Source organism: Eumetopias jubatus, unplaced genomic scaffold (genome assembly GCF_037043125.1).
Source record: "Eumetopias jubatus isolate StellerSeaLion01/CBP00866 unplaced genomic scaffold, mEumJub1_p1.0 scaffold_4, whole genome shotgun sequence".
Lineage (NCBI taxonomy): Eukaryota > Metazoa > Chordata > Mammalia > Carnivora > Otariidae > Eumetopias > Eumetopias jubatus.
This window is the reverse complement of record NW_028274810.1, coordinates 82322381-82342260: the sequence shown is the minus strand read 5'-3', so window position 1 is coordinate 82342260 and position 19880 is coordinate 82322381. Positions and strand designations below refer to the sequence as shown.

Here is a 19880-nt window from a genome sequence, read left to right as displayed (position 1 = left end):
CAAGTGTGTGTGTGTGTGTGTGTGAGTATGCGTGCGTCTGTGTGCTTGTAACTAAGGCCGTCCATCCCAGTGATTCCCAGGGCGCGTGCATACTTGCAGGTCCCCGTGCAGCATCCCTGCACTGATTCGGGAGACCCCTCTGGCCACTGTTACTATGGAAACCAAGAGGCAAACCCCGGCTCCAGGGAGAGCCCAAGGTGCCAGAAAGGAGAGCTGACCCAGTCTTCCCAGCAAGGGAGACAGGTCGGGAGCACAAGGCTCCTGGGATATGGCAACCTCAGCCCCTGGGGGTTAGGTTGTGGGACTCTGGGTCCCTTGGAACCCTCTGGGAAGCCCACACTTCTCCAAGGCATCCTGGCCCACTGGAAAGAGCTCCAGAAACAGAGCTGGGTCCCATGCACAGTCTCAAGGAGGAACTCCATCTCTTTGTGCCTCCGCTTCTTCGTCTATAAAATGGGGACAAGAGCAGGTGCCTCCAGGCTGTATGAGTGTGCGCCCCTGAGCCACGCAGTGTCACAGGGCAGCCTCTTTCACGTGCACTACTCTCTGGTGTCTTGTGGGCTCCTCACAGCAGCTCTAGGAAGGAGGAAGATCCCAGCAGAACGGAAGCTCCAGGAGAACACCGCTGACCACGCTGGAATCGGGTCTGCTGCCCCCAATCCTGGGGGCCCAGCCCTGCAGCATGTGTGCAGTCCTTGAGGCCATGGAGCCATGCTGCCGAGGTGACTGGGGAATCCATCCACTCTTCTGGGTTGGGAGGGGCAGGGGGAGAGTCCTCATGAGGCCATGAGCCCTGGGCAACCTCCCAGGGTAGAGCTGGGCTGCTATAAGTCTTCTGGGAGACAGATCCCAGTTTGGGGAGGACTTTTAAAAAAATGCTTTTGGGGACTCCTGGCTGGCTCAGTCAGAAGAGCTTGTGACTCTCGATCTTGGGGTCCTGAGTTTGAGCCCCACATTGGGCGTAGAGACGACTTAAATAAAGAAACCTAAAAAAAATGTTTGACTCTTTACATTTTGACTCAAGTCTCAGATGCGGTTGAGTGCATGCACACAGGTTGTAGACATGTACACAGAACTGTGTATACAGTTAAAAGTGGACACTCAGCCTCCTGCCCTTCACCCCACTTCCAAGAGTGACCGTTCCCTTTGCGGTGACCCCAGGAACTATTTTCAAACAGTCAGAGATACACCAGGAGGAGCTGCGGGAGCAAACAGAATGTGTAATGCAGTGAAAGTGTGTAAGAAAGATCCAAATGCTTATTTGCCAGAAAAGGTGTCACAAAAGGGGTCACTTCTGATCTGAGGAGGGGGCAAAAGGGTGGGCCTGGATGGGGGACCTAAGGCAAGCCATCAAGCCTGAGGCCCTTCCAGCTAAGAGTTGCTTTCACCAGCAGAGGGAAGAAGGAATACTGTGCAGACAAGGGGTGGCTGGGATGTGACCCCAGCTGCCTGCATCACTTCACCCCACCCCCACCTAGGTTAAAACCCACATGCAGGGATCTGGGGGTCAGGGAGCCCCCTTCCCCCAGCCTTGGCTCCAGATCCCTTCTTCAGCGTAGGGCAGATCCTGGCCATCTGTAGAGGAGGTGCTGGACCTCAGGGGGGTTATCAGAGGCAGGTGGAGAGTAGGAGCTGAAGTGGGAGGCAAGGGTTGGGCATGTCATGGAGAGTCTCCAATGCCCACTTACTCTGGTAGGCAGTGGGGAGCCATGGAAGGTTATTAAGCAGGGAGGAAGGGGATTAGATGTGGAGAAACCAAAAGCTGGGGAACTGTAAGAGGACCAGGCGACAATACAGGGCCACCAGAGGAGGGAGTGGGACGGGAGGTTTTGTGGGGAGAGGACAGGGTACGCCTGAGAGGCATCCTTTGGTTGAACTCTGACTTGGGAAGGAAGGAGGGGTGGCATGGAGAGGAGGGAGGGGTTCCTGGAGGGGACCCAGGCACAGGGCAGGCTGGGTGGAGGGCCATGAGTTGGATGCTGGTTGGCTTGAGTCTAAGGTGCCTCTAGGCTTCTGACAGCAAGTCCGGGAAGTGGCTGGAAAGAAGCCAGAGTGAGTGGGGTTGTTTTTGTCAACTTTCCCAAAGCTGGGAAGGAGCCAGGTCAAGATCTGAACCCAGGTCTGTTTCCCTCTGCTGTCTGTAGGTTCACAGTGAGGGACCAGCAAAGGGGTACCTTCGGGTCCTGGATTCTGAGTCTGGCTGAGAGATGAGCCGCGCTTACCCAGGAGGGAGCTGGTGCTTTTCTTGAGGGCACTGCAGCCATCCCGCTGCCACAGAGCCCAGCAACCTCAGGAGCTCTGCAGGCAGGACTTTCAAGCCCAAACTTCTGCTCTGCAGAGGGGCCGTTTCTAACCAGCTCCCGCTTTCCTGATCGCCCAGCACCAGTTCGCCACCTGGAGCTGACATTAGCTGTGTGCAGCCCAGTGTCCCAGACAGTACAGGCTTCCTCTCATCAATCCTCACAAAGCCCCTTCAGGGAGGCGTTAATATTATCATTTCCATTGTATAGATGAAGGAACCGACCGAACCTTCCAGAGGTGAATGGCCTTGCCCCCCTCCACTGTGGGGGTGGGGAGTGGGTCAGGTTGGCCCAGCAGCTCTTTGGAGGGACCCCACCCCACCCTGATTTCAAGTCTGCAGTCCCAGCTCCCAGGACTTTCCCAGCACCCCCACCACCCCCATTCTGTTCTTCATGGCCCAGCTCCCTTGGGAACAGCCAGACCCGCCCCTCCCCCTCCCGGGCTGTGCTCTTGGCAGCTCTGCCGCCCTGGGCTCTGGTCCGGGGGCGGTCCCCGGGTGGTGAGAGGGGCGGGTGGGCAGAAGCTGGGATCAGTTGGGCTGAGACTGGGGCATGCAGAGATCCCCAGGGCCCCACCTCTGGGTCCATGGTGCTCCAGGCTGGGGTGGGCAGGGCCCTTTGGAAAGGGGTGGCTTGAGGTTTAATCACTTTATCAATGTTTGTTTGTGTAATTCAGCCCTGAGATGCTTTTCCTTCCATCTGTCCTCACCATCTGCTCCCATCAGGATTTTCCAAACCATTTGGGACCTAAGAGGGGAGGGTGGGGGCTGTGCCTCTGAGGGGGCTGGGGAGGGGCTGCCTCCACCTACCCCACTGAGAGCTTCCAGAGGAGAGCCTGGGCTCCTGCGTCACATGGAACTGGGTTCAAATTCTGGCATTGTTACTTTCTTGTTGTATTACCTCCAGCAGGTGACCTGACGTCCCTGAGCCTCAGTCTCCACATCTGTGAACCAGCAGTAACATTATTGACTCCTCAGGATTAGTTCAGATCAAAGGAGGTGATGATACATGCAAAGTACTCTGCATATAGTAGGTGCTCAAGAGATAGGCATTCCCGGGATGCCTGGGTGGCTCTGTCAGTTAAGCGTCTGCCTTCGGCTCAGGTCATGATCCCAGGGTCCTGGGATCGAGTCCTGCATCGGGCTTCTTGCTCAGCGGGGAGCCTGTTTCTCCCTCTGCCTGCTGCTTCCCCTGCTTGTGCTCTCTCTCTCTCTCTGACAAATAAATAAATAAAATCTTAAAAAGAGAGAGAGAGAGATAGGCAGTCCCCTCTCCATTCATCCCCCACTTGCTTCTCTCTCTGGCATCCCTCTCTAGTGCTAGAAGGGTGTAGCCACCTCTGGTTTCTATACCCCAGTCCCATTCCTCAGATCCTGGGGACACCCCTCCCCTGGGACTTGCACTTTCTTCCAACCCCCCTGGGTCCTGCCCATTGCTCAGTTCTCTTAATGACCCCACTCAGCATCTATCCTAAGCTGTGCCTCTCCCTCCCTCCTAGATGCTTCAGTTTGGGTTGAGAGGGGGTGAGCATCATCAGCAAGGACACCCGCCACCCTCACCCCCATAATAGGCCTTCATAGAGCCTTTCAAACCTACAGGGTTCCAGAGCCACTCGGGCTTCATCTCTACTCTGCTCATGCCCAGAATTTCAGGCCTGTGAGGGGTCTGTGAGGCAGTAAATGAGGCCCGTCTTGTCAGTACTCTGGTCAGGGGTTTCGACTGGGGATATCAAGGCACCCAGATCACTTGTCTAACCTCCCTGCTCCAAAAGGGGAAGAGACTTGCTCCAGGTCACCCAGAAGTGAGGGACCCAGGCAGGCCTCCTGACAGCTGCCCCTCTGGCCCCCTATCCTGGGCTATATCTCAGGGCACTAGGTCTTGGGCCAAGGGTCTTTGGTGTGCAGTGTGGGGGAGTCTTAAGCCCTCTGCTTTGGCTCAGGGGGTTCTCCCAGTGCTTCCCAGGCCTCCAAGAGGGGAAAGGTGACTGATGGGAAGTAGTGCAGAGCTTACCCGCATCCAAACTCTGCCCCCAGATCTACCCTACTCATTCCAGGTGCAGGGAAAATCCAAGGGAGATGAGGCCTCCAGGGAGAGAAGACATGGTCCTGCCTTCAGGAGGCCCATCTCCTGGGGAGACAGGATTCAGACTGGAGGTCCTGAGGGCAGGGCAACAAAGTTACCCTCACAGGGAAGAAAAACAATGGGGATGGAAGGCTCCTGAGGGGCTAAGCCAAGAAGTCAGCCTGGAGGAGGTGAACCTGGGGTGGGGAAGTGGGAGAAAGCAGAGATAGTGGCTAAGCAGCACCCTGTGAGGGTAAACTGAGACCTCCCGAGGATGGAGAGGAGGCTCCAGACCAGGCTGGGAAGATTCTCTGGCTTCAGGCTGAGAGAGAGGAAGGAGGGAGAGTGGGAGGGGAAGCCCCAGCAGTGAATGCATCCAGCCCCAAACAGGGAAGGCTCTCCAGGCCTAGTGGGGAGGATGGAGGGAGCTTGTCACTCCAAGGACCTGGGGTGGGGGCTGAGTGGCAAGTCTCTCCCTGCCCCCAGGTCCTCCCACCGGAGGCAGCTGGGAATCACCCACACATGTCTGGCGTCTCTCACGCCTCCACTGGGGGTCCCAACACCAGAGCCAAGGCACACAGAGGAACTGATGTTCTAGAGGGCCCAACTGCCCCCCCACCCCTCCGCCTGGCTCCCCAGCTCCTCCAGCTGAGACCTCCTCCATCCTCGAGCAGAAAGGACTAAGGCTAGACTTTGATCACCTAAACTGCTCAGTCTGGGACCTGGAGAGCCAGGGGCCTCCCAGCAGCTGCCACTGAGCTGGGAGGAGCTATCCAGTCAGAAGGCAAATGCTGTGCCTTCACCTTCCAAGTAACCAGACCCATCTCTCTCTCCCTGAAGCGGCCCCCTGCTTCTACCCTGGCCCCCACTCCCCAAAGCCTGTTCTTTACAAAATGCCTGAGTAGGCTTGACCTGAAAGTCAGATGCTCACTCTGCTCAAAGCCCCATCTCACCTGGAATAAAATCTAAAGTCCTTGGAATGGTCCTAAGCACAGCCACCATCCCAACCTCTGAACACCTGTCTCAATTTTTCCCCAAACACTTATCTAATATATCATAGGATTGACTAGTATATTTTGTCCATTATTTACTGCCCACTTCTGTAACCCCACTGCCTAGAACAATGCTGGGCACAGAAATAGTGCTTGATGAATATTTGTGCAATGAATGGATGAGGACATATGGACTCAAGTCCAAGTCTTCCACTCAACAGCTGTGAGACGCGGGAAAAATCATTTAACCCCTCTGAACCTCAGGTTGCTCACTTATGAAGAGGAGACAGTAAGGACCACCTCCTAAAGACAAAGGACAAAATTCAAGCTCAGGATGTGGGGATTGTTGCAGAAGCTGGGGGAAGGAGGATGCAGCCCCCATCCTGGCAGGAGGAGCTGCCATGGGGGTCAGTGACTCTGGAGAAGGGCTGTCCTGTCTACGTGTGAGATGCCCACGCACTTCAGAACTCCCCCCAGGCTGGAGATGCTTGCTCCTCAGTCTTCACATATGACCAGAGGCGGAGGATGGAGGGGGGTATGAGAGGAGCAATTTAGATCAATGTTGGGAGGTGGGATTCATTCTGAGAGGAGTCCTAGGATGAGATCCGGGGCGGTGGGCAGGAGATGGGGGCGGGGCTCTCTAAGGCCGAGGTAGGGTAGGGGGCGTGTCTGGCCCCGAGAAGACCTCCCGGACTGGAAGAGTGGGCGCTGCCCCCTCGCGGAAGAGCCCCCAGCTCAGTTAGTTCGCGAACTGAGGCGCGGGGGTAGGGAGGGTGCCTATCGAACCGCCCAGGCTCCGGATTCCGCCCGCGGAGGGAAGTGCATCTCCGCGCCCAGGTAGGAATGGGGGAGGAAGGCGGGCGGCGCGGCCGGGGTTGTCCCCGGTTCGGAAAGAGGTCTCTGGGCACTGACCCCCCGACCCCACTTGGGCTACCTGAGTCGAGATGCTGAGGAGATGGAGACCTCTGTCCTCCTCTCCCGGCGGGCGCTCCCTCGTGAGGGGGCCAGGGAAGTGAGGGCAACCCCTTCCCTCTCGCGGGCAGGGGTGGGGGCGGAGTCAAGCGCACCGCTCCCCCCGCCCCCCGCCCGGGGGCTGGAGGGAAAGGGGAGGAACGGGGACCCCTCAGGGGAGGGGCTCCGGGCGAACGCCGCGGGGCGTCTCCCTGGCAGTCCCTCCCCCCGCCCCCCGCCCGCCCCTCCGGCCGCCTCTGCAGCCGCGCGCCGCAGCAGCGCCGCCTTCCCTGCGCAGTCGGTGTCTCAGCGTCGCTGGGTGAGTGGGGGCCCCTCCGGCCGGGGCTGGGGTATGCGGGGAGGGGACAGCCCGGAGGGAGGGGACCCCGTCGAGCCTCTCCAACCCCGCCGCTCCCGCGCCTCCCGGGAAGCCTGCTTCCGAGGGCGCAGGGTGAGAAGGGGGCTGCCGGGAGGGGAAGATTGCGGCGCTCTCCAGGGTCCTGACCGCCGAGTGGGCCAGCCGGGAGGAGTCGCGTTCCGGCCGCCTCGGAGCGCCCCCTCCAGGAGGGGCCCCGCGCCCGGCGCTCTGAAGCGTGGGCTCAGGGCGAGAGCTGGGGAGAGGTTTGGAGACGGTCCCCGGGGTGAGTTTCTCAGGTCGAGCTGTGGGTCCTTCCCATTTGGGGGACGAGGGGTCTTTGCGGAGACAACAGAATCTCCTACCACCCTCGTTTCCAAGTCTCCCGATTGGGAGGGGCCGCTCTGAGGATGGCAGGGAGGAGGGGGCACTGGAAGATCTCTCCTGCTCAGTGCATCTCTCTGCCCCCGCCCCGATGACCCAGTTCCTTGGACCTTGAGGAGGGGACTAAGGGACACACTCCTCCGCCTCAGCCCCACGCATTTCCTCAGTCCCCTCCCACACACTTGTTCACTGGGTCCTCAGTCTGGGGCAGAAGAGGCTGCTTTAGAAAGGAGGGTCACCAACTTACAAAAATATGTATGTGACACACTGCTGAGGACACACACAAGCCCCCCAAATGGCCATGCAGGCACATCACCCTCATACTGTGATGGGTGCATTCCTAGTCACATGCACATATATAGACTGAAACACACGGGAGTCAAAGGCAATGCAGAAACCAGGGGCATACGTGCATACATGAGCACAAGCACTCGCACACATGCTCATCCACATGTGCCCAGAGCTTCGTGCAAATGCACACACAAGGAACCCCCTCACCCTGTCTCACTCCCAGCGCCAAGCTGGGGGGAGGGATTCACCTGAATGCACCCCTCCATCCCTGCCTGGAACTGCCTGGCTGTCTCCTCTCCATTGCCTTCTCCTCAGCCCTCCACACCCTAACCTCCTACATGAAAAGGTAAGTATTAGGGGAGGGTTGGCTGGCCAGGGCTCTCTCTGGACGAGAGTCCCCTAGTAGGCCTGAGAAGGGCTGCAGCTCCCTCTCCCGGGACCTGGAAGCACCCCTGGGAAAAGAAAGATGGCAAAGGTGCCTGAGGGTCCCACGTGCAGCTGGCCATGTGAGAGGTGTCAGCATGGGAGTTGGCTTGTGATGGCATGTGTGAGACATGTGGGGTCGTGGGCTGGTGTCTTGATGCACAGGGTAAGGGAGCTGTTCGTGAGTGGTGCCTTGTGTCAGAACATGTGATTTGTGGAGCGGAGGGAATGGTGTCATGTGTGGAGGCATGGACCCATGGGTGGCTGTGGGCTGGTAGGTGAGTGGCATGGAAGCCAGTGTGTGGATTTGGTGAGCTGTGGAGCATAATACGTGTGTGTATTCATTTGTATATTGTCGTGCATGAGTCTTGTGGCATCTGGGTCTGTGTAAATCATTTTTATTTAACACTTAAGTGGCACATAGAGGTGCAGGCATCATTCTAAGTGCTTCACATGTATTAACTCATTTAATCCTCACAGTAATGAGGTAGGTACTATTACCCTCACTTTATAGATGGGGCAGAGAGAGTATAAGGAGCTCGTCTAAGGGCACCTGGCTGGTAAGAGGCAGAGCTGAGATTCAAACCCAGGTGGTCTGGCTCTGATGCCTTGTGCTGGCCTTTGTCAGGCACATGTGTGTGGTCAATGTCTGGGCTGCAGGTGTATTTTGTAGCAAGCAGGCATTTATGAGTCAATGAAGGAGCAGGAGGGAGGGGGGAGGACCAGAAGGCCTTTTGCACCTCCCTGGGCAACTCTGGGAGTCGGTCCTGTCACTCCATGGCTGCATGACCTGAACCAGGTCACCTCGATTCCTTGAGCCTACCTTCTCATCTGTAAAGTGGGGCTAATCCCCAGACTTCACTTGGTGAGGGTGAAATGGTATACACCTGTGACCGCCCGTTGTCTGGTGCTGAGCAGGCCATCAGCAAATGGGAGCCCCCTTCCCTTCCTCTGTCTCCTGGTCTGTTCCCTGGGAACGTATAAGGTCTGGGGAGATGGTGTGGATCACAGAGGCAGGATGCAGACTTTGGGCCAGCTCCTCTCTTTCCCCGGGTCAGATGAGAGTCCGGGGGGCTGGGTCTGGGGGCCTTTCTGGAGTGGTGTCAAGGTGCCAAGAGGGCCTGACCATTCCTTTCTACCCCTTGACCCCCTCGGGGACCCAGGTGGGAGTTGGCTTGGCGGCCATGGGCAAGCAGAACAGCAAGCTGCGGCCGGAGATGCTGCAGGACCTGCGGGAGAACACGGAGTTCTCGGAGCTGGAGCTGCAGGAGTGGTACAAGGGCTTCCTCAAGGACTGTCCCACAGGCATCCTCAACGTGGATGAGTTCAAGAAGATCTACGCCAACTTCTTCCCATATGGCGACGCCTCCAAATTCGCCGAGCACGTCTTCCGCACGTTTGACACCAACAGCGACGGCACCATTGACTTCCGGGAGTTCATCATCGCGCTGAGCGTGACCTCGCGCGGCCGCCTGGAGCAGAAGCTCATGTGGGCCTTCAGCATGTACGACCTAGATGGCAACGGCTACATCAGCCGCGAGGAGATGCTGGAGATCGTGCAGGTGGGCCCCTGGGCCCCTCAGAATGCCAGGCGCAGGGCCAGGCCACTGGCACCCGCCATCCCTTTTTGTCCTCTCAGCTGCCCTTGTGGGTAGATAGGGGCAGGTGCTACTCTTGTGACCCATTTGAACAACCATTAGGAAATAATTTCCAGTTTTAAGAAAAGTTCAGAAAACTCCCATATACCCTTTACCCAGATTCACCAATTAACTTTTGCCATATTTGCTTTATCATTGTGTGCATATACTGCTTTGTCGTTCTGAACATGACCCTCTAACCCCGACTACATCAGGATATATTTCCTAAGAACAGGGACATACTCTTACATAACCCATAATATGATTATTAGAGTCAGGACGTTTAATGTAGAAAGAATGCTATTATCTAACTTACAGACCATATTCCAATTTTGCCAACTGTCTCGAAATGTCCTTTATAGCCCCTTTTACCCAGGTCCAGGATCCCACATTGCATTTCGTTGTCATGTCTCTTTAGCTGCCTTTAATCTGTAACAGCTCCTCAGCCTTTGTCTTTCAAAACTTGACATTTCTTCAGAGTACAGGCCAGTGATGTTTCATTGATCCTCATTTACTCAGTAGAAAACGGATGGTCAGAGAGGTCAAGACATTCGCCCAAGGCCACACAGCCCATGAGTGGACCACCTGGCTCCACCGTCCACTCTCCATCGGGACACCCAGGCACCTTTCAACTGACTGAGGGCCCATTAAGAGCCTAGTACTAACTGACATGTTTATAACCACAAGCCAGTGCATCCTTACCGTAACTCCATGAGGCTCAGAGAGGTGAAGTAACTTGCCCAAGGTCACAGAGCGTGTAAGTGGAGTTAAGTTCAAGCTGGCCACTACTCAGAGCTGCCCCTGGAAAGGGGTCTGGCTTCCAGTTCTGGAGTTGGCTTCAACGCTTAAATTTCTCATTTGTAAAATGGGGATGATGATACCGACCTCACAGGGAGATTTAGGGATCTGATGTGAATGCCTTTTCTTAGTACAAGTTTAAGTGTAACACAGGTTAGCTCTACCTCAGAAATCTTCCAGAGTGCCCATCTCTTCAACCTGTTATTGAAGTCCGTCAGGGCTCTGGTTCTATTTTACCTACCCAGTTCTTAGTTCACTTTTTGCCTGAGCCTGTGTTTCTTCATGCAGATAGTGGGGGTGTTAGCCCCCCCACTTCACCAGGTATAGAGTGGGATGGGGGCTCGAGCAGATGGTCCAGCATATAATTGTTACTTGGTAAATGTTAGAAGTTGTCAGTTACTGTTGTCTTCTCTGCGCATTCTCTACTCTAGCCAGAAGGGCCTTTTCAACATCCTGGGGATATGCCCCGAGTAATCCCACCACACAGCTTTGCACAAGCTTGCTCCCTTTCCTTTTGCCTCTCTGAATCCTATGCCTCTGGTCCCTCAGCTCGGCTGCTTCCCCTTCCATCTCATCCAGTCCCTCCTGGATTTTTGCTTTGGCTTCTCTCTTGCTAAGCATCGCGGTCCACTCTCTTGAGCTAGAGTAGGATGTAGTGCCCTCCCTGTGCCTATTGGTAGGGGTAAAGCCTTAATGTCTGTCTGTGACTCCCATGGGCCGGGCATTAACTCTCTAGTTGATGGCTAGTGGGAAGTTCTGGGGGTCCTGGTGGAAGGGTTGGGGCAGGCGGGGTGATGGAAGATCACTCAGGGATCGGGCAGCAGCTGGATACCAACCAATATGAGGGATGTTGACGCTTTACCACTTATTGGGGTTGCACTGGGATATACTGGTAAATCTCGGCCCTGTTGGAGGCACTGGGATATACTGGTAAATCTCGGCCCTGTTGGAGGCACTGGGATATACTGGTAAATCTCGGCCCTATTGGAGGCACCAAGCCCAAGACATCAGTCAAGCCAGCCTCATTGGTTGGGCATCCTCAGGACCCCTTCCTGCCCGGCCTCTGCTACCTAGGCCCCAATTCCCTTTATGGCAGCCACGGGCCCCGAGATGGCCAGCTCAGAGCTCTGCCAACGCCAGTGACTGGTTAGTTACATGCCGGCTCCAGTGAAACAATGAGTGCACAGCAATTCCAGACAATTAATGAGGAGGTCCACGAGCGGGCTGTCATGAGCGGAGCAGTGACTCTCTAAGTCACTCGCCCATCCTTCTCAGGACCCAACCCTGTGGTCCGGTGGTGGGCACATTGCAAGGGAAAACACCGCATCTCGGCCTCTTGGGGCTCCTACTCTGGTGGGAGAGAACAAGTGTGCAGCCCACGCTTGTTGGCATCTGGGAGTCTAGGGGACTGAAAGGCAGGGAAGACCTGAGAATGTGGTGGATGAGTAATGACCATAATATAAGCTGCTGTTTCCTGACCACCTACTCTAGCCAGCTACTATTCCAACTGTACACACTGTCTCATTCAATCCTCTAGGCAGGCCCCATGAGGGAGACGTGAGTAAACCGAGGCTCACAGAGGTAGGGACTTGTCCGATAAAGTGATTAGTGGAACCAGGATGCCACTCCAGGTACATCTTCCTTCAAAGTCCCTGCTGGTCATTAGCACCCACGAGTGTCTATCCAGCAGCTACGAAGGAGCGGATTCTAATTCAGTCTCTGGCGTCAACTCCTTTCCCAAGCCTGCATTTCTTACCTGGAAAATGGGGATCTTGATACCTGCTTTTCGGGGCTCTTGTGAAGTTGAGAAATAATGCGTGTAAAGTACCTGGCACATAGCAGATGCCTGATAAGTGGCAGCTGGTATTACTGTCCCAGGTGGAAGCTATCCAATCTGGGAAACCTGAAAGGCGTGGAGGTGTTTGGTGATGGCAGGGTCACCTACCGGGGGAGGCCTGATGATGGAGAGGTCAGCAAGGACCGGAGTGCCAAGTACCTTGAGTTCCTAGGGCCGAATGGTTTGGACTTGATAGAGCAGTGAGAGGTGCCAAAGGCTTTTAAACGGTGGAGTCCCTGCCAGATGCCAGGCACTGTGCTAAGTTCTGAGGATATGGGCACTAGCTAGATGTCCATGATCTTCATCTGTAGGCTGGGGACTAGGAGCAATCCTACAAAGGCAAAATTACTTCCAGAGAGATGTCCCCAAAGGAAAAGCCCAGGAGACTCTGGGCCAGATATGGGCCTTGACCCAGCAGGGATCAGAGAAGGCCCCTGGAAGAAAGTGCCATGTAAGTTGCGTCCCAAGGAAGAGTGGGAGGCAGCAGAAGGAGCGTGGGGCAGCATCCAGAAGGAGCTGGGTGCACGGTAGGCCTGGAGGGAAGCCTGTGTGTGTGACAGGAACGAGGGGGCGGCCCATTGGGCTGAGGACGTGGCGGTGGAGATGTGTTTGGAAAGCTTTCAGAAACAGCATGGGGGACAGACCTGAGGGAAAGAGACCAGTACGGAGGCTGGAGCCAGATCTAAGGCAAGGGAAATTTTTGGGATGGGAGAAGGGAGGCTTCTTGGCGGAGGTGTCAGTAGCAAAAAGCTGGAAGATTGGGTTGATCGGTCTAGTCCTTGAGTTCTGGGGCGCTGGGACCCAGCCTAGCCCATAGGCCAAGCCCTACGTGTTCTGTGTACATTTAGCACAAATACCCTCCTTCGCGTTGCCTCCAGAGATCCTGCACGTGGCAGCTGCAGTTCTGGGCTCAACTGATTGCATGCTGTCCCCGCCCCTGGCAGATGCTCATTTGAGTTTATTTGCATAACGTCTCCGCCCCCTCTGGGCCCAGCTGCTCCGCGCCCTCCAGCCCTTAGTGCGGCCCTGCGCCCCCTGCCGGCCACAGAGGCAGCGCAGCCCAATGTCACCTCCTCCGCCCAGCGCCCCCTGCAGGCCCCCGAGCGCGGGCCGCCCAGAGCCCCGAAGTTTCAGAAAGGCAGCGCTAAGCCGGGACTTAGCCTGGAGCCCGCGGCGCCCAGTGTTCTAGCCTCTTCGCTATCTGGGCCCTGATATCCTCCAACATCTCTCCTGGCCCCCTGCAACTCAGACACCCCTAAATTCTCGGTGCCCACTCAGAGCTTCCCGCTGCCGGTCCTTTGTACGTGCAGACTGTTCTGCCAGCAACGCCTTTCCCCACCCTGCGCTCCAAGGGAACTTGGTCGGGGCCCGCTCCAATAGCCCCCTCTTTTGGGAAGCCTTCCCAGACATTTCTTCCTGAACCCCCCCTCCCCCGCCCTCCCAGTTCTCCTCCGTGACCACCTCTCCACCTCACCCAGGAGGAGCTGCAATCTTCTGCGTGCCTGGGGGCGGTTTTGGATGATGGGGCTGGGGGGCTCGGGCAGGCTCCTCTCACTCCCTGCCTCCCCCTCCCGCCCCTCAGGCCATTTACAAGATGGTTTCGTCCGTGATGAAGATGCCGGAGGACGAGTCGACCCCAGAAAAGAGGACCGAGAAAATCTTCCGCCAAATGGACACAAACAACGACGGTGAGGGGGCAGGGGCGGGGCGGGGCGGGCGCCACTCCCCCTTCCTCTACCGCTGCTCTGCTCTGCCTCCCCTCGCTGCGCGGCCGCCTTCTCCATCACTGCTCCCCTCGCCCCGCAGGCAAGCTGTCCCTGGAGGAGTTCATCCGCGGGGCCAAAAGCGACCCGTCCATCGTGCGCCTGCTGCAGTGCGACCCCAGCAGCGCCTCCCAGTTCTGAGCGAGAGGACCCAGGTTCCCCCTCCTCCCTGCCTTCACTGGCCCTCTCCCGGCTCTCAGCTTCCTCTCCCTTGTGTCTATCCAGCCTGGGGGTCAGACCGGGCACCTCCCCCCAGGGCCTGCACTCTGGGGTCTATGGAGAAGGGAACCCCGCAGTACCCCCAAGACCCAAGCAAGCAAGCGGTCAGCACCGTCAATCCGAGAGGCGGTATCTCCCTTAGGCAAGGATTGAGACGCAGGCTCTGGCTGGATCTGCCCTCCCTCACCCAGAGGGAACTTTAACCATTCTCCCCCGCCCCCACCTGCCCCCAGACCCACACGCAGCCTCGGGCTCCTCCCCCCAACCACCGGGCAAGCTCCCCAACCCCCACCCCCGCCCTTGTAGCCCTCAGTCAGGGTGGAGGGGCAATCATGCCCAGGTGAGGAGGCTGTCTTCGTTTGGAAAGGAGAGAAGGATTCCAGGGGTGTGGGGGTTTGAGGAAAAAGCTTCCTTGAGCCATCCTTTCCTGCAGGAAGGCCTCAACCCTTCCTGTTCCACCGCTCTTGCTGGCCCGGAGGCAAGGATGCAAAAGGAAAACCTCCGGGTTCCAGCCTCCCAGCTGTGGGTCCCATGAACCCCCCCACCTGCCTTTCAGCACTTGGATGAACACAGACCCACTGATCCCTCTGTGCGCTTTTCCTCTCTCAGACACACACACACACACACACACACAGGCCCACGGATGGGCAGACACACCCAGAGCCCCACCCACAGCATCCTGTGTGGGAAAACAGCACAGGCCCCCCGGCCAAGTCCCCTCCCCTGCTGCATGCATCCACGTGGAGCATCTCTGTTCTTTTTAATAACTTCAGAATAAAGTCTCATTTCAGTGCAGTGGGCTGGGTAGCTGAGGGAGGGGGTGGAAAGCCCTACTGGGGTCCCTGAGTGACCAGTGAGCCCCCTGGGGTCTGCTCCAGGAACTCTGGCCTGGTCACAGCGCAGACTGGGTTGTGGGGCCCTAGTGGTCATGGGGCCTGGATGGGGCATCAGCTGTCAGAGGGTCAGTGGCTCAGAGCTGGTGCAGCTCAGCAGGTCATGGCCCTCCACAGGCTCTGGGCTCTCCTGCATCTGCGGAGACACAAGAGGGTACCAGGGTCTGGGTCTGCTCCTCCAGGACATCTAGGGGCTGGGAGGATGTCGGGAGCAAAAGGGCATCACTACTCCCTCCCATACAACAGCCAGGCCATACCCTTGGAGTGCCCCCAGTTTAAGTCCAAATTATGCCCCCCCCCCAAGATTCATCCTGGCCCTTGGCGGAGCCAGGTTTCAGCTGTGTGTCTTAGCTGGGAGATCTGACCTCTCTAAGCCTCCAAGCTGCTCCCTTTTGTCCTGGGGAAAAAAGTTTTGCCCCATTTCTCAAGGCAAGGGCCCCATACAGAGGGGTGGGGGCAGACCACCCCTCCCCAGCAAGGGCTCCCGGAAACATGGGGAGTCAGGACTGATGGAGGGGGTGGCAGGCCTTACCACGTTGTGGCTGCTTTTCCCCCACCAGGGCCTCAGTTCCAGCAGCTGGTGGGTGAGCTGGGCGCAGCGCACAGCAAACACACTCTCGGCCATGCAGAACACTAGCGAGATGCCCCAGAGGCACAGGCTGGAGCTCTGTAGGGGCACAAGGGGCAGGATGGACAGGAGGGGGTCTCCAAGAACCCCTCCCACCTCTGATGAGCACCTTGATGTCTCCCCCCACCTTGCCCCCCGCCCCACCGCCCCTGCCATCCCGGGCCTAAGCACTCACGTAAATGCGTGTGGGGTCGAAGGGACAGTCGGGCACCAGTACCAGCACTTCGGGGCTTCCAAAAGTGCAGGCGGCCAGCAGTGCCCGGCCCTGGGTGGCAAAGGTCACGGCGATCGAGGCCAAGAGGCCCAGAGCACAGGTCAGAGACAGAAGGGCACAGGCCATGCTCGAGCTAAACACTGTCCAGCGCTGGATGGGGGAGGCCACTGGTCAATGGATGTCAGGCTTGGCCCCCGTGGGGTCAGCCTTGCTCCCTCCAGGCAGGCCAGGCCCTTGGGGGTGGCCGCTGCCCCTACAGCCCCTCCCAGGAGGAGCCACATACCAGGGGGACACTGGGCAGGTAGCGGGACAGCACGATGGCTGCAATGCCTGAGACGATGACCTGCGGGGAAGGAGATTGCGCAGGGGGTCAGGGCCACTCTCGGACAAAGACTCCACTGGCGCTAACTCTGGCCCTCCCAGCCCCCAGCCCCTCACCCCGGCTCTGCTTTGGCCTCACCACCTCCATCTGCACAGAGGCACTGCCTCCTCACGGTCCAGCCCTGAAGAGACGTTTCTAATACCCGGTAACTCCCTGTCTACAACCTTCCGTGACTCCCCACTGCTTCTAGTTGTGTATCTCAAACAGGCACCTGTGTAGCCCAGGGCTGCAGGGGCATGTCACAGGATATATATGACACATCTCTCTGGAGTGGAAAAGATTTTGGAAGACACTAAGTAACTCAACTGGCAAGGAACTAAAAACAAAATTGTTATTTTAAAAAGTCAGAAAACTGTGGAGTAGGGGTGCCTGGATGGCTCAGTTGGTTAAGCATCCGACTCTTGGTCTCAGCTCAGGTCTTGATCTCAAGGTCCTGAGTTCAAGCCCCGAGTTGGGCTCCATGTTAGGCGTGGAGCCTACTTAAAGAAGAAAAAAAGAGAGAGAGAGAGAGAGAAAATGTTATGGAGTAGAATTCTATGTGCTGGGCCCATGGGAGGCAGGCTGTCTGATGGGACGGCAATGTCTTTAATTCACCAAGGGGACACAAGTTAAGTGCCTCAACCTGTTGGGGCCAAGCCCCATGCAGCAGGATGAGCTCACAGAAAGGCCACTAGCTTTGGCGTCAGACACAAATAGTTTCAAATCTAGCTTGGTTTCTTTGTATCAGCAGGGCAGCGGTGAATCCTCAGTGTGGGCTCCCCGTCTGGAAAATGGGGATAGTCTTGGCCCTGTGTTGCCGGAAGCAGGGAGGATTAGCTGAGGGAATGAGGGCAAAGCTGAAGGGGTGTGGCCCGGCGCCCATCCCTGATCTCCTAACCCCGAGCTCATGAGATCACTTGAGCTCACCTCTCCGCTTTCCCTGACTTCCTTACAAGGCTGGTGAGAGGGACGAACCACAGTAACAACAACGCTAGGGGACGCCACACACATCTCTGCGGCCCAGCACCGTCCCGTCCCATTGACTGAGACTCTCCTGCTTGCTGGGGCCCCGCGATCTTCATTCACCCAAGCCTTGGGGCCAGCAGGCTGTTCGAGCTTCACTTTGTAGAGACAGAAACAAGTCCCTCAGCCAGGAGGTGGCAGAGATGGAACTCCAGACTTTGATGTACGGATGTTGCCCCAAGGCTGCCGCCAATACTGCTAACAGGTGGGAAAGACCTTTCTGACCTTGAGAATACCAGGCCCCTTCATTCATGCATTCCTCAAACAGGTACTGGCATCCAGGCCTAACCATGGCCACCATTAATTGAGCACCTACCACAGACCAGGCCTAATGCTGAGTTCTTGCCAAGTTGGTTTTTTCAGTGTCTCCAGAATAGATCTTAACCTTTCCCACCTCCACACCTTTGCCTCTGCCATTCTCTGTATTTGGAATGTCATCCCAGCTTCCTCTCCTACTTGCCGGCTCCAGCATGCCTCCTATCTGGGTTATGGTAATTACAGCCTATCTTTGAACTCCTACTCAGCCATCAATACCCAGCTCAGGGGCCTCCACCTCTGTGAACCCTCCTGGACTCTCCCCAGCTGAGCTGATGCTCCTTCTGTCCAGCACTGCCTTGACTATTTCCCTCTTGTCATAATAATCCTAGCTCGCAGTAGTGAGCACTGCCCAGGCATCAGATACTGGGATAAGTACTTTATGGGGATGATCTTTTTTTTTCCAAAGATTTTATTTATTTATCTGACACAGAGAGACAGCGAGAGAGGGAACAGAAGCAGGGGGAGTGGGAGAGGGAGAAGCAGGCTTCCCGCGGAGCAGGGAGCCCGATGTGGGGCTCGATCCCAGGACCCTGGGATCATGACCTGAGCTGAAGGCAGACGCTTAACGACTGAGCCACCCAGGTGCCCCTATGGGGATGATCTTAATACTCACGGGGACCCTCTGAGGTGGACACTGTTACCTTCCCCATGTTATAGACAAGGCAGCTGAGGTACAGAGAGAGGGTGAGAGCCTTGTCCAGTTGGTAAGGGGCAGAGCAGAGGGCATGGGGGGCTGTACTTGCCCACCCCAGGCTCGGGGTGGGGACTCATCAAAGACCCTTCAAGCCCCCACCACTCCCCTCACCGGCCCCCCTCCCGGCCTGGCCATACCACAATGGCAGACGTGACAGACAGGATGTTGACCACGCAGTACTGCAGGGCCACAGCGTCGTGCGGGCCAGCCACGTAGCGCAGCACGGTGCCATGGAGGAGAGCGGCTGCGATGAAGCTCACGTGACCCAGCACCACCAGCACCAGCCCTGTCTTCATCAGCACCCTCCGGAAGTCCTCCACACTCAGGCCACCTGTGGGGGACAGCCACGTCAGGGCCACAGGGGAGGGGGGTACGGTGCAGCCTCTGGCAGAGGAGAACACCAAGGCCCTGGCAGGAGTAATGAACACTTGTCCCAGGGGCCTGATCCACCTCACCCCATCCACCCACCTACCAGGCAGCCCAGACACCACCTGGCTCAGGGTTGGGCTCATGAACAATAACAACATCCTAGGACCAAGACTCGGTCAAACCGGAGATCCCGTGCCAGTGTGGGGCTGTGCCCAGAGCCCTGGACTGAGTCTCAGGGCAGTCCTGGCCTCTCTAAGTGACCATTCTTAGAGCACTTAGCAATGTGGTTGGCACAGTGGTAAGCACTTCACTCTTAGGAGCTCACTTCCTTCTCACAGTAGTCCTAGGAGGTGGTCTACCATCCCCATTTTACAGATGAGAAAACTGAGGTTCGTAAGGTCTCTTGGCTAGAGAGTGGGGGGTCCCCAGGTCCGTCTGATGCCCAAGAGCAGTATCACTGTGCCCAAGGAGTGAGGGGAGAGGACACATCGGTCCCACTTTGTCTGGATCCTGTTTGCTAAAGGCCCTTCCATCCCCGCCTGGTTGGAGGAGCGGAGGGTTGGAAGTGGGAGCCTTTGGCAAGGCTGAGGAGGTGAAAGAGCAGGGAGCCTCAGAACTCTCTGGGCCCCGGATCTCTCTCCCTCTGCTCCCCCTTGCTGCTCTCTCCAGCAACTCTCCTCCTCCCGCCTGGGGGTCCTTCCTCCGCAAGAAAGGAAAGTGGGGGCGAGGGGTGGAGGCGCTACCCCACCTCGAGAAGATACCAGCAGCCCTCCTCCCTCCACCTCCCTACTGGGGAAACCGAAGCCGAGAGTGGCAAGTGACCCGCCGAGAAAGCGGCGCGGACCCCGGGGTTCCGGGCTCCGGCCACAGCGCTCCGCCCCCGCGGGAGGATCTGGGGCGGCTGGGGGCCTCGCGGGCCGTCCCGCCGCAGCTCACCCGGGCGCAGACACATCTCGGCTCCCGCGCGGGCTCTCCGTGGCCGCTTCAGCGGGGCTCCGGGTGCCGCGGCCGGCGGGGTCGCACTTGCATCCCGGTCCGCAGCCTCCGCGCCGGCCCGCCGCCTGCCCCTGCCCGCGCTGCCCGCGCCACGCCTCCGTCCGGCTCCGAACCGCGGGCTCGCCGGCGCCCGGCCCGGCCTCCCTTCCCGTCATCCCCCGGGCGGCCCAGCCCCGGGAGGGCCCTGGCGGCTCGTTTGCATCCCGGGCCGGTCGGACCGGCTGGGCAGCCCTTCCTGGCCCGCCCGGCTGAGTCACGGCGCTGGCCCCACCCACCGGGCCGCCTGCGTTGGCATCTCCCCCCGCCCCCTTAGACCACCCCTCTGCCGGGGTTCCATTACACAGATGACCACTGAGGCTCCGAGGAGCCACCG

At 57.7% G+C, this 19880-nt stretch overlaps 2 protein-coding genes across 2 annotated transcripts; one reads left to right on the top strand and one right to left on the bottom strand.

Annotated features, from left to right (window-relative positions):
• The first annotated feature begins 8941 nt into the window (after window positions 1-8941).
• Window positions 8942-13986, top strand: HPCA (hippocalcin). The gene is made up of 3 exons (XM_028113964.2): window positions 8942-9319; window positions 13612-13717; window positions 13836-13986. The coding sequence occupies exons 1-3, from the start codon at window positions 8942-8944 to the stop codon at window positions 13931-13933; spliced, it is 582 nt and encodes a 193-aa protein (XP_027969765.1). The 3' UTR covers window positions 13934-13986.
• Window positions 13987-14796: 810 nt separating this feature from the next.
• On the bottom strand, window positions 14797-19562 carry TMEM54 (transmembrane protein 54). The gene is made up of 6 exons (XM_028113965.2): window positions 19448-19562; window positions 18280-18473; window positions 16030-16089; window positions 15708-15896; window positions 15437-15571; window positions 14797-15040 (listed from the first exon to the last, which is right to left on the bottom strand). Exons 1-6 carry the CDS (start codon window positions 19461-19463, stop codon window positions 14966-14968), a joined length of 669 nt encoding a protein of 222 aa, XP_027969766.1. The 5' UTR covers window positions 19464-19562; the 3' UTR covers window positions 14797-14965.
• Between the last annotated feature and the right edge of the window lie 318 nt (window positions 19563-19880).

Coding starts and splice junctions, on each gene's coding strand:
- TMEM54 (XM_028113965.2), bottom strand. Junction 15,897..16,029: donor ACCTGCCCAGTGTCCCCCTG/GTATGTGGCTCC, acceptor TCCCCCATCCAG/CGCTGGACAGTGTTTAGCTC. Junction 15,041..15,436: donor GGAAAAGCAGCCACAACGTG/GTAAGGCCTGCC, acceptor GTGTCTCCGCAG/ATGCAGGAGAGCCCAGAGCC.
- HPCA (XM_028113964.2), top strand. CDS start 8,942: ATGGGCAAGCAGAACAGCAAGCTGCGGCCGGAGATGCTGCAGGACCTG. Junction 9,320..13,611: donor AGATGCTGGAGATCGTGCAG/GTGGGCCCCTGG, acceptor CCCGCCCCTCAG/GCCATTTACAAGATGGTTTC. Junction 13,718..13,835: donor AATGGACACAAACAACGACG/GTGAGGGGGCAG, acceptor CTCGCCCCGCAG/GCAAGCTGTCCCTGGAGGAG.